The 13,332-nt window shown below is 45.9% G+C and overlaps 1 protein-coding gene across 2 annotated transcripts in view; it reads left to right on the top strand.

The window, feature by feature from the left end:
- LOC105465162 (sprouty related EVH1 domain containing 2) overlaps positions 1-13,332 on the top strand; it is a 126,249-nt gene that overhangs the window by 43,610 nt on the left and 69,307 nt on the right. The window contains exon 1 of one of the 2 annotated variants that reach the window (XM_071076828.1): positions 3,071-9,335. The exons of the other annotated variant lie outside the window; for it this stretch is intronic. Coding sequence (XP_070932929.1) covers positions 9,172-9,335 — 164 coding nt within the window. The 5' untranslated portion in view covers positions 3,071-9,171. Of the gene's footprint in view, positions 1-3,070; positions 9,336-13,332 lie in introns of those variants that run through there. 2 annotated transcript variants of the gene reach the window in all.

The following is a 13,332-nucleotide window of genomic DNA, read 5'->3' as shown; positions in this document are numbered from 1 at the left end:
CACCTTTAGTTATTGTCTGAACTTGTCAGAAATTCTGAGAACGATGCCAGAAATTCTGGTTAATTGTTTGTTTTGTCACATGAATTGAACAATGAGAGGGCACCAGCGTTCCTCATTCATGAGGTGGAAGCACCACACCTACATTTCTTTTTAGATAAGGGTGATGTTTTTGCTTTTAAATCTTAGAAATCTGTTAATTAACAAATAACACAACAAAGTTTGGGATACTTCCTTGTGGGGACTGGGATGCTTAAGCTAAAACGAAGTTTAAATTTGGACTGTGTGTGTTATGTTTCGCAGAATCTATTATGTTTCTCAAAAGTAGGTGTCACCCTCTTTCCTCCCCCAACACACGCTTCAGGGGTAAGAGGAAAAGTAATGTAGAAAAATTAACTCTTTCTCCTCCGTAAAAGTAGGGTGTCTTTAGAATGTTTCATGTTCAAAGGAAAGATTGTGCTTCCCCAAGACAAGATGTTCCCTTAAAAAAAAAAAAAAAAAAAAAAAAAGGCGAGTATATCTTTGTATTGCTCTCTCTGGAAGAGGAAATGAGGCATCTCTTGGGGTTTTGGGGTGAGAACAAGGGAGAATTGAACTCTCTGGGCTGGCCAGATGGATTCCTTACACTAGCACAGAGCTGTGAAGGGAAGGGCCTTTCATCCTTCAGAGGAAAGAGGGCTGGGATCTGAGAGGCCAGAGCATGGGGACAGGCAGGAGTCCTGCAGCCCGATGCCTGCCCCTCCCAATACAGGGTCTCTCCCCTGACCCCCACCTGTTGAACCTTTCGAATCTCAGTGACTCGCCAGCTTTCCCTGTGGATACTGGCTGAATTGGTGGCTTGTGTGGCTGCCCGGGAGAGCAATTTACCCCTGAGCCAAGGAGGGGATGGGCTACAGTGAGATGGAGAAAGACCATTTTAATTAAAGAATAGGGCCTTTATAATATGAAACCACATGCTCAGGGTTTGGGTTTTGCTTTGGGTACCTAGGAAACATCCGTGAACACAACAGTAATGTTTTTAGTTGGGGTGTGTGTGTGTGTGTGCGCGCGCGTGTGTTTTGGGGAAAAATTGCTTTTCACCACCCCCTTCCTGCTTTTGGTCCTTTGTCTGCCCTGGAAGAATCATTGGAGGGGACTGAGGGACTTCCTGCCCCATTGATAACAGCCCCTAAGAGCACAGGATGAACCCTGCAGTAGGAGACCAGGACATCTCCCAGCCACCCTCACTGTACTTACCATACTTTTATGGGCTTAAGAAGTCACTGAAAATGGAGCCATAAACCCATGGGCCTTGGCTAATTTTTCAAGGCCCAGGATCAAGTAGGAGCAGGTACTGTAGCTGGGAGCCAGGCACTGGGCAGGCAGGGCGGCCCTGCCTACATGCCGCCCAGGGCTGGCATGACCTCACTGTCATTTGTAGGGCACTGATAATGTCTTTGGCCCGGCCCCTAATAGGAGACATGCGATCTTTACCTTGAGGGCTCATATTCAGTTTCATAAGCACTGGATTCACTCAGGTTGAACTTTCTTTTCCCCATACACACTGTATTAAAATAAGAGACTGAACCTAGCGTGTGGGTGAGGTGCTGGCCCAGCTCTTTGTGTGGCTGTGTGATGTACTGAAGCTGAAGACGCGAGCTGCATGACTGCATCGTGGTGGCTTTTAGAAATTCATTCTCCGCTGTGCGTGGTGGCTCACGCCTGTAATCCCAGCACTTTGGGAGGCCGAGGCAGGCGGATCACTTGAGGTCAGGAGTTCGAGACCAGCCTGGCCAGCATGGTGAAAATCCATCTCTACTGAAAATACAAAAATTAGCCGGACATGGTGGTGCACATCTGTAATCCCAGCCACTCAAGAGGCTGAGGCAGGAGAATCACTTTAACGTGGGAGGAGGTTGCAGGAACCAAGATCATGCTACTGCTCCCCAGCCTGGGCAACACAGCAAAACTCAAAAAAAAAAAAAAAAGAAAAAGAATTTGCTCTCCCTGGGAGTTCAGTGTGTATACATTTCCTTTCATATACATGTATATATATTATATGTTTATGGTAAATTGGCATTTTTAGTTTCATAGTCTTTAGATCTAAATTGGAAATGCATTTGTATATTTAAATTTTTAAATTTGTTTTAACCAAACTCTATAGTACCTTCGCGCTGGAGTTAGTATGCACACAAATACCTAACCTTTCCAGTGTAGGCCCTCGTTACTGCCGAAATAATTGAGAAGTGTTTACAGATGTTTTGACTATTTTGCTATGATTTTTCATTTATTAGTATCAGAATTGGATATATTTAGCTGTTGCTCTCTGCTAAATAAACTGAGACCTAGGTGTGCTTACCATTATTTTCTGTGAAAACCAGCTGATCCATGTTACAAATGACTGTAAAACAGCTATGGAAACGACACCTCTGTGAATAGGATTCCTTGTGTGGTGGGCATCGCTGTAGAGCAGTGACTGTATTCATTAAAGAGAAAGTGCGAGAGCGGCAGTACAGACTAAGGCAGAGGTGGCTGAGGAGATTGTTCCAGTCAGCCATGTAGAATTCCCGCCCCTGGTGTTCTGTGACCCCAACAGAGGGAGCCAGCACCCACTGTGCACCTCCCACACAGCCCACACCGTGCAAGGCATTTAGATAGTGCCTTAAACTCACTCCGTCAACACTTCGAGAGCCCCACCGGCTTCCCCTTTGGGGTTTTAGGTGCTTAGGGTATTCACTGGATACAGTTGAAGTGTTTTTCTATAACATTAAAACCAGCTTCAACTTAAAAAACAAAAACAAAAACATAGCTCTTAGCCATATGTAGAAAGCTGGTCATCCATGTGAGTTCTGGGTGAAGTGTGGTGGGAAAGCTGGGTCTCTAAAGTAGACATTTTTTTTTTTTTTTTTTTTTGAGACGGAGTCTCGCTCTGTCACCCAGGCTGGAGTGCAGTGGCCGGATCTCAGCTCACTGCAAGCTCCGCCTCCCGGGTTCACGCCATTCTCCGGCCTCAGCCTCCCGAGTAGCTGGGACTACAGGCGCCTGCCACCTCGCCCGGCTAGTTTTTTGTATTTCTTAATAGAGACGGGGTTTCACCGTGTTAGCCAGGATGGTCTCGATCTCCTGACCTCGTGATCCGCCCGTCTCAGCCTCCCAAAGTGCTGGGATTACAGACATTATTTTTAAAAGATGCCTTTATGTCCAAGACCTCTGAAACAACGGAGTGCTCTGAATATACAGAATGACAGCTGAAGAGCCCAAACCTGAAATTTCCTTCCTTATATAGTTAGTCCGAGCTTTACTTGATCTCTCTTCCTCTATAAAAATGTAAGGATGAAGATGATATATATTTGACAAATTTATGATTGCATTACTAGCTTACTATGTTCACAGCACTGTTCTGGGTCTTGCATAATCAGAAGTGACCTTACATTCTTAAGAGGGAGATACACAATATGCATAGAAGCATGTAAACAAAAAGAGTACAGATGATACCAATGCCATGAGAGGTACGACAGAGAGGACATGACCTGGCCCTTACCTAGTGAATACTTGTCTCCATAATTGTTAGCTGCTGCTGCTACTATTGTGGTTGCTGAATGCCCTGTAGGAGTAAGAAGGTCCCTTGATTAAATCTGGTGAAGACCTTCTGATACCAGAGGGCACATGAAGTGAAGGCCTGTGCTTTTCTTTTTTTCTCTTTTGAGACAGAATCTCACTCTTGTCGCCCAGGCTGGAGTGCAATGGTGCAATCTCGGCTCACTGCAACCTCTATCTCCCCAGTTTGAGCGATTCTCCTGCCTCAGCCTCCCGAGTAACCGGGATTATAGGCACCTGCCACCATGCCCGGCTAATTTTTGTGTTTTTAGTAGAGACGAGGTTTCACCCTGTTGGCCAGGCTGGTCTCAAACTTCTGACCTCAGGCGATCCTCCTGCCCCCGCTTCCCAAAGTGCTGGGATTACAGCCGGGCCTGTGCTTTCTGATACAATATCATCCCCCCTCTCTGCCTCACCATCTCCCATGGGCATGATCAGTTAACAATTGCTGGAAAAATCAACTTTACCTGAACATTTTTAGGAAGCTATTTGGGATGTCCAGTGTTTTTCTTCCTCTTGAAAAACACTAAAGCAGGTCTACATTTATTAGGGGGAGTGGTGATCATCGTCTGTCTCTTCTACCACTTTGCTCTAAAGGAACTTAAGAGCCCACAAGCATTTTCCCTGAAAAGGTCATGATTTCCAAGGAAACGAGAGCTCATTTAAAGTTTCTAGATACGAAAACCCCAGGTTCTTGCCCTTCTCCTTCTACTTCTACTTCTTGGTGCCACTGGGTAGGGGATCAAACATGAGATGACCTTCTTCCTCTCTGGTTTCTCCCCACCACTGTATCAGACCAGGAAGGTGAACGAGGGTCATGCTGACTCTCCTAACTCCCATCCCTCTGCCACGCCGCCCCTCCACCGCTGCACTGGCGTGGTTACCTGTGAAGCAACTGCCAAAGACAACATGGGCAGCCTTTGTATCTGGGTAGCCCGGTTCACAATGGCGGTTAATGGAAGTTCCTGTTCAGACGCCCTCCAGCTCCCCAGAGGGCGTGGGCATCTCCTCTTATGTAAAGGGAAAATCTTAGGAAATTTTTAATTTTTCCTTTAATCAGTCAGCAAAGTCATAAGAGGCTTTGTAAGTATTCATTAGAAGTGGAAAGCAGGCCGGGCGCGGTGGCTCATGCCTGTAATCCCAGCATTTTGGGAGGCCGAGGCAGGCGGATCACCTGAGGTCAGGAGTTTGAGACCAGCCTGGCAAACATGGTGAAACCCTGTCTCTACTAAAAACGCAAAAATTAGCCAGGTGTGGTGGTGCGCCTGTAATCCCAGCTACTTGGGAGGCTGAGACAGGAGAATCGCTTGAACCCAGGAGGCGAAGGTTGCAGTGAGCCAAGATGGTGCCACTGTACTCCAGCCTGGGCGACAGAGTGAGAGTCCATCTCAAAAAAAAAAAAAAAAGAAGTGGAAAGCAAAATTTCTAGTGAACATGCCATAGAAATTTATAGCAGACCTATTGTGTGTCCAGTTTTGTTCTGAACAGGTGGAGAGGAGGGCACAGAAATGAAGAGGCAATGAACAGGAGCCTGGAACTCCTGGTGAATGGAGGTGTGCAGGAGAGACAGGCAAATGAGTAGGCATACTGTAAATCAGGGCCAGAGAGTGCCTCTGAATGGGGACCCGCCAGGGTGGAAACCGATTTTCTTGTCTTGAAGTCTTCCTTGAGGGAAAGGATGAGTTTCACTGCAGTGAGGAAGAGGTAAGGAGGGCTTTTCTCCATGGGGTAGCATCTGCCTTCTGGGGTCGGTCTAAGGGAGGTGTGGGGAAGGGGCCGGCCTCATGGGCCTGCAGCCTATGCTACCACACCAGGCTTGCTCTCAGAAGGGCCCCACACTTGGTTTAATTCTCTGCTGTTACTCTCTTAAAATTCTTACTAAGTTTTGAGCTAAGGATGGCTCCACAAATTATTTTCATTTTGCACCAGGCCCTGCAAATCATGCAGCTGGTCCTGCCTACGGAGATGGGACTGTAAAAGTAGATTTGGCTGGATTGTGAAGAGCTTTGCCCGTCAAGCTTGGGAACATCTGACTTTATTCCATTAGCAGTAGGAAGCCATGGAAAGTATGCTGACAGGGTCGGGAGAAGGGGCACTGGAGGCTGTGAGACCAGGGAGGCCGGCAGTCCACCGAGGGAGGCTGATAACACCATGCTGGGACAGACTCCGACAGCTACAGCTCACACACCTGGTGGAGATAGGCCGGCTCTGGGCACTGGGAAGGAGGCCGAGAGGACCGTTGCAAGTGACTGAGGCTTCTAGCTGAGCTGCAGATCCCGCACATCAAGAATGCAGGAGAAAGAAGTCTCTCAGCCAGTGGCAGCGAGGCAGATGTTTTGCAGGAGTGGGGCGAGGCTCTTTCCAGAAAGACCTGGAAATCTCTGGTGGGACAGCTTGTAGAAACATGCACTGCAGCTGCTCAGCTGCAGCAAATGACCTGCAGATCAAGGTTTTTGTCAGTATCGAGAGCTTCGCTAGAACAAATATTCATCCAAAAATAAACTTCCCGTTCTTCCTGTTTTTATAACTTGCCTATTTCCTCTGAGTTTGAGGCTGGGCTCCAGTTCCATGGGTTATTAATCTTCAGAGGATCAAGACCTCTATAGAAGTATTTCCTGTACATGTTTATCTACCCAGCCCTAAATTATATTCTCCAAATGATAAGAGAACTTTTCCATACTGGTGTGTCAGACTCCTCCTTAGAGAGATTTCGATTAGGCACCACAGCAAGTAAGGCTAAACCAGAACGCCTTATCCCAGAACATAGGGAACCCACTATCGGTGGAGAGTGGCCTTTGGTGGGTTTTGATGGACACTCAGCCTCCCTCCTCCAGGTGAAAGGTAGCTTCTTTCTGGCCAGAATCCTAAGGATATAAAGTATTAGCTATAGTGGGCCCTATTTGAGGATATTTTAAATTCCCTGTTGAATACCACAGGGGATATTAGCTAAAGAAATTCTGCTCCTTTGAAGAGCTCATTGGACCATCAAAATACCCCTCATTGGACCATCACTTGTTCTTACAGCATCTTGCAACTAGAAACAGGGTCCCTGCCCTTATAGACAAGGGAACGAGAGTGAACTTGGTGCTCATGACAGCACAGAGAAAGAGGGAAAACCTCTGTTGAAGCTTGGGCCGAGTTCAGACCTGATAGACAAGGATAGTTAAGCGGGCGTGGGCGCTTTACTCTTAGGCCCGGTCCACCTGCCTCTGGAGCCCTTCCTTGCTCTCCTACTTTTTGTGCTTACAAACCCCAAGCTAGCATGCTGGTGTATTTTTAAAACGTAAGCCTTCTTGTATGACTCTTGCAGAGAGGCGGTGGTGACCGGGCTGCGTGGGTGGCGGCTTGTGCCGCAGCGGAACTTGGAGGAAAGCCAGCTGCCTTTTACTAAGGCCTTCCGAGGTGGGGCTGGGATGCCACATTTTTCAAACACACCACCGCAAGGCAGCACCCCTCCACCTTGGAGATCCAGGTGACTCCACTGAGAATTACTGCACCACACCGTGGCTTCTAGACCCATACTGTCAAGTATGTAGTCCTCGCCACCTGGGCTGTTGAACCTCGAAACGAGGCTAGTACGAGCTGACATGGGCCAAAAGTGCAAAATACACATTGGGTTTGAAGCCTTATTACAAAAAAAAAAAAAAAAAAAAAGAATGTAAAGTATCTCATTAATGATTATTTTATTTTGGTTACTGTGGAAACAAAAATATTTTAGATATCTTGGTTGTGTCAACTATGTTATAATTAATGACACCCGCTTTTTCATTACTCTTTAAATGTAACTAGTAGAAAATTTTAAATTTTGTACGTGACTCAAGTTCCATTTCTGTAGGCAGTGCCGCTAGTCTGTGCTGTGAGTTCAGCTGCCAGTTGTGGCTTTGAAACCAGTACATTCCCAGAGGTTCCTCTCCTTAGTGGCCTGGCTGAGGGGGTGACCCCGCCTTAACTGTGGACTGCCTAGGGCGGTGGGTGGGGACAACCTGCTTCCAGGCAAAAAGTTAATAATTTAATAAGCAGCAGTAAGAATTTCTAAAAATCGTTTCCAAAACACCCCTCCTGGCTTTTTTTTTTTTCTTCCTCTTCTTCTTAGCCTTCTTCCTGGACCAGCCTTCTTCCTGGAAATCTTTTTTTAAATGCAGAACTCTTCCCTTCTGTCCCACATGGGACCTGTGGGGGTGATGGTGTCCAGAGGGGCTATTGTTTTATTTTATTTTCTTGTTTAAATTGTTCTTTTGCCCACAGGTCAGGCTGCTCCAGTAGCTGCCTTTTAACCCTTCCTCTGCAGGACCATCTCAGAAACCACCCAGCAAAGACTGGGAAGCCACCCTTTTAGACCAGTTCCCCCTCCCTTCTCCCTTTGGAGTGGTTACTCAAGCGCAGACATATATTGGGAAAACACAAGGTGGATGTGAAACCAAGGAAACTCGGGCTTTGAGAAGTACAGAAGTGCAGACCCACAACTGACCTCCTAATGTCAAGCTGGCATTTTAGGAAAAAGGTGTGTGTGGTGGGGGGAATTCCACTGGTGTCCGAAAGCCCCCAAGTAATTCCCTGTTGCAAGGAGGACTCTCATGTTGACTTCAGAGGTCCAGGCAGAACCTGTTGAATTGCACAGTTCTCATTTGCTAGAGGATATTACACAGTGAGATCTCTGCTCAGGCACCCGTGCTGAGGGCTTCTGTCATCAGCCAGTGGAGCGGCCCTGCACCGAGGCACCTCCCTGCTTTTACCACATTTTGCCCACCCTGCTGTCTGTCATCTACTGAACCTTTGCTGGAATAATTGCCATACGTGTCAACATGTATTAAGTGCTTGCTGTATGAAGGTACTATGCAAAGTGCTTTTTGCCATGTGCAGCTAACTGGCATGACAAACCCCAAGATGCCCCAGAGGAGATACTCTTGCTTTCCTGTTTTGCAGATAGAGAAACTGCAGGTTAGAAAGATGAAATAAGTTGACCAAGCTAGAAATTGGTGGGCAGGGAACACAACTTGGGCCATGCTGCTTTAGAGCCGCCGAGTGTTTAACTGTTAAGGTGTCATTCTGCACTGCCTGTACCAGCCCATGTATGTTACCGTTCCATTCTGTATGAGCATTTGTTTATTATCAAGACATCTGCTGGTGCAGGCTGGGACACAGCACCAAAGGAGGGTTAAATTCTGGGCTGCCAAACCAGCTGAGCTAAGAGTTAAGCAGCACCGCGCCTCTGAGCTTTGCTGGACTAACTTGGTGAGGTCTAGAAATGAGCAAAGGGGTAAGAAAGAGCCGTGTCTGTCTGGAATCAGGCTGCCTATTTGGTTTGACCTCTCAATGGCTTCATAGGTTGGGCTACTCCTTCTCTGGGCAACAGTTTCCCCAACTCTAAAATGGAGATCCTAAGAGCGCGTACCTCATAGAACTGCAATGAGAATTAAAGAGGACACATAAAGGCAAAGTGTACTTGGCACGTCAATGTCATTAATATCATTAAAGCCATTTAATGCTCTTTGATGGAGCATAATCCTATATAAAATAGAAGATATAATCATGTGGCTTGAATTTTTTGTTGTTTTAAGGCACATACATCAGAGCATGTACCTTTGCATCTGAACACATATGTTTGTATTTGAATGTTGTATCTTTCAAAGCCATGACCTCACCTCAGGAGACTCCTCTCTCAGCTTGATCTCACAGCCGTTTGCTGGAAACATTTTCAGAAGCCTTTGTGGAACTCTTTTCAGAAGAAAAAAAAGAGAAAGTGGGGGCCATACTTGGCACTAGTAAGTATTTATCTTGTAAAGGTAGATTTTTAAGTTTATTAGAGCTAAGTTTGGTAAATAAGTCCAGAACAAGCTTTGATCCACTAAAGTTTAAAAAATGGTGCTTAATTAATAGTAAGGATGGAATTTTTTTTTTAATGGCTGGCTCATTCATGATTGACTAGCCTTGAAGGCAGTTCCAGAAGAAAGGTTCCAGGTAGCTTTTGACTTCTGATACTGTCTCTGGAACACCAGTAGAGTCTCCTGGGGCAAAAGCTTTAATGACAGGGGTTTGGGGATGAGTATGCAGCCTTGACTAAGATCTACAAGGTTGAGTGGAGAGTAAAAATGTATCTTATTTACACCTACAGTATTAAGTGACACTGGCATCTGAGTTGACCTTGTCGTTGGGGCTGGCATAGCTACGAATGGGGTCAGTAACAGAGAAGGTTCTCTGCATCCAAGGAGTAGAGTCCAAAACCTGACTTTTGACCTAGGTTGACTTGCTCACTAGGTCTCTTTATACCTTATATACAGAATTCAAACCTGGATATGTGAGTGCAGGTCAAGGGAAGGACCCTGAGGTTGGTATTGAGTCCTTGCCTCAGCAAGGACTTTAGAGTTGGGTGTGTAAGAAGCACTCAGCCTCCTTGTACAGTGCCATGGACAGAGCAGCCAGGGTAGCTGGAAAGCAACACCCAGTTGGGGTGGATGGAGGAAGAATGCATGTCCCCATGGAACATGATAAAGCAAAGTTCAAGGCTCGTGATGACTAATAGGTTCACTAGGAGGATGTGTGACCAAGCAACCTTTGTATTATTTCCTACAGGTGGAAATAAGAGGTGCCATGTTCGTTCTAACCTAAAGTATCTCTTAGAGGACATTGCTATGGAAAAAGTGTAGTGCCTTGGAGTTCGGCTGGGTCAGATTCCAGCCCTGCTCTCTGTTGTAGTGTTGACTCAAGCATAGTAACTAAGGTTTCATGAGCCTCATTACGCTCATCTGTAAAATGGAAACATGATTACACTTCAGGGTTGTCATAGGAGGGAGGGCCATAGGAGTTACATAGATGAGGGGCCTCAACAGATGCAAGTGTTCCACCTCTCCCAGGCTCTGAGAATGACACCAGAATCTATCTTTTTGCCACAAGAAAGTAGGCAGAGGCTCATCGTTGCTCATCAGAGTATACCACCTGCCACAGGAAAATAGCCCCAGTCTCTTTGTGAGGAGAGGCTTGCAGTCCTAAGAGAATTCTACTTCCTCTTTGCTTGAATAAGACCAGCTGTTAGGGCCCCAGTACTCAGCAGCTATGACAAATTTCACTGCTTAAGACCCCTCGGCCTCTTAAAACAGGAGTTTTTCTGTAGCTAACGTAAGCTGCTCTCAGCAAGATGCACATTAGCACTTAATGCTCAGGTGGGTGAGTGGGAGCAGTCAATGGAACACTTGGTATCCACTGCAATCCTGATTTTTTTTTTTTTTTTTTTTTTTTTTTTTTTTTGAGATGGAGTCTCGCTCTGTCACCCAGGCTGGAGTGCAGTGGCCGCATCTCAGCTCACTGCAAGCTCCGCCTCCCGGGTTTACGCCATTCTCCTGCCTCAGCCTCCCCAGTAGCTGGGACAACAGGCGCCCGCCACCTCGCCCGGCTAGTTTTTTTTGTATTTTTTAGTAGAGACGGCGTTTCACCGTGTTAGCCAGGATGGTCTCGATCTCCTGACCTCGTGATCCGCCCATCTCGGCCTCCCAAAGTGCTGGGATTACAGGCTTGAGCCACCGTGCCCGGCCTGCAATCCTGATACTGATAACGAGTCATTTCTCATCTGGCTTTAAAGTAGGTCCAGCTTCTGGTTTTAACCTGTTTGCCAAGTCCCTAGTTTTTACTATAGCTCTCGTGTCATCTTTGATTGCACCGGTAATTTAGGGATGCTCAGCCTGGACGCCAGACTTGGAGGCCCTAGAGAGACAGAAAATCAGGCCAGGGGGGTCCCAGGAAAGGCCCGAGCAGAGAGTATCCAGCTGTCCCTGTCCTTTCTCACTCACTTACCCTTGCTATCTTCCTGAACTAGTATGTTAGGTTCTCAGAGTACTAATTCTGAAACTTCACTGTACATTAGAATTACTGGGGAACTTTTTAAAATCCAGAAATTCAGGCTGTACCCCAAACAATTAAATTAGGCACCAATTAAAACAACAAAAATAAACCTCCCAGGTGATTCCAGCGTGCAGCCACATTTGAGAACCAGTGTGTTAGCTGATGGAATGTAAAATCGAGTGCAGTTACTTACTGGGTTGACTTTTGTGCGGTCACCAACTCGATCATCTGAGGATCATACAGGACAGAAGTGTCACCCCTGTGGGACCACACTGCCTGTTCTGGTCACTAGTGAGGTCTCAGTGGCATATAGCCATTATAACAGCCCTTTTTCCTTTTTACTATGAAACATTCATAAAGATAGAATAGTATATGCCCACACCCCATGTACTCATCACCCAGCTGTCATTCATGTCTCCTCCGCCCCACCACACACACTTTTTCTCGTATGGAGAGGGTGGACTGCAGTATTTTAAAGCAAATCCCTGGCATATAATTTCATCTATAAATACTTCAGTATGTATTTCCGAGAGATAAGGACTTTAAAACAAGAACCACAATACCATGATCGCACCTAAGAAAATTAACAGTAATTCTTTAATCTCATCTAATACCAAATTCATGTTCTATTTTCTCCAATTTGTCTGAAAAATACCTTTATACATTGGGTTTTTTCCAATTAAAGCCCAAACAAGTGTTACTCATTTTTAGTAGTTTGACTTTAACCCCAGGGTAATTAAACTGTCATTGTGTACACACACAGGTAATGATGCATATGCACTTCTGAAAAGAAGTGTAAATGGAATTTGGCTCAGCTGATGTTTACTGGATGGGCTTTCTCCTCCTTCCTTCCTTAGCCCTTCTGGTGGGATCTTGACATGTTACAGAGGAAATACTAATTGAAGCCCCAGCCACAACCACTTCTGTGCTCTGCTTCTGCCTAAAGGCATGTTCCCTTTGGTAAACTTAGAATAGAACCTTCAGGATGCGTGTGGAAAGACAGTATGAGTCAGCTCCGTGGACAGAATTTCCTGCCCCTTTGCTAGAGGCTGTGTCTGAGAAGTGCTGGGACTGCCTCCTGGGTTCCTCTCTGGTCTCTACTGAGGACTGCTGCTTTGACAGTTACCTAGGGAGTTGCCCAGGACTTGTGTTCTGATGGAAGGACCAGCCAACACCCACACAGCCCTGCTTTCCTTGGTGTGCAGATGGCTCTGTGCAGCCTTACCTCCAGCTGGGCATCTGGGTTCAGGTCAGACGATGACCAGGAAAGGAGGGGGTGGCTTTCTGCCCTCTGAGGTAACACCTGCCACCTCATCAGTCAATGCTTTGCCACAGTGTTCCCCCTCTATGAGATCGAATGCTGTTAGAATTTCTTAGAGTCAGACGCTACAGCTTGAATGGGTGATGAGGCTTTGAGGGGGTCGGCAAGAGGAAGATAAGGATGGAGAATGGGCAGCCTAAATAATCAAACTGTATCACTCCTTCCACAAATACCAATCCAATGCTACCACATATGCGTCATTCATTATCTAACCCAACAAATCTAAATTTTGTTTTGTTTTTCTGTAGCTTTTCTCTTCTTTAGAAGGGCTTTGTCTTGATTTCAGATGGGTTTGCAGTTGCAAGATTTTCTTCTTTCTCTGTATCATGGTCAGATGGTTACAGAACAGTAAACAAACATCTTAATATGTAAAGGCAACTCTAATGTATAAGGTTATTTATCACAGGATTATTTTAACAGCAAAAAGTTTGGAAAACACTAAATGTTCATTAATAATGACCTAGTTAAATAATTGTCATGGTACATACTTGTAGTGGAATATGGTGCAGATATAAAAAGAAAATGGATTAGGGTTTTTTTTGATGTGGAAAGACTGGGAAGAGATAAACAGTAAGGTCTCGAACATGTGAGTAACATTCTTGCTA

Source organism: Macaca nemestrina, chromosome 13, assembly GCF_043159975.1.
Source record: "Macaca nemestrina isolate mMacNem1 chromosome 13, mMacNem.hap1, whole genome shotgun sequence".
Taxonomy (NCBI): domain Eukaryota; kingdom Metazoa; phylum Chordata; class Mammalia; order Primates; family Cercopithecidae; genus Macaca; species Macaca nemestrina.
The sequence above is the reverse complement of the archived record's forward strand: the minus strand, read 5'-3'. Positions and strand labels throughout refer to the sequence as shown.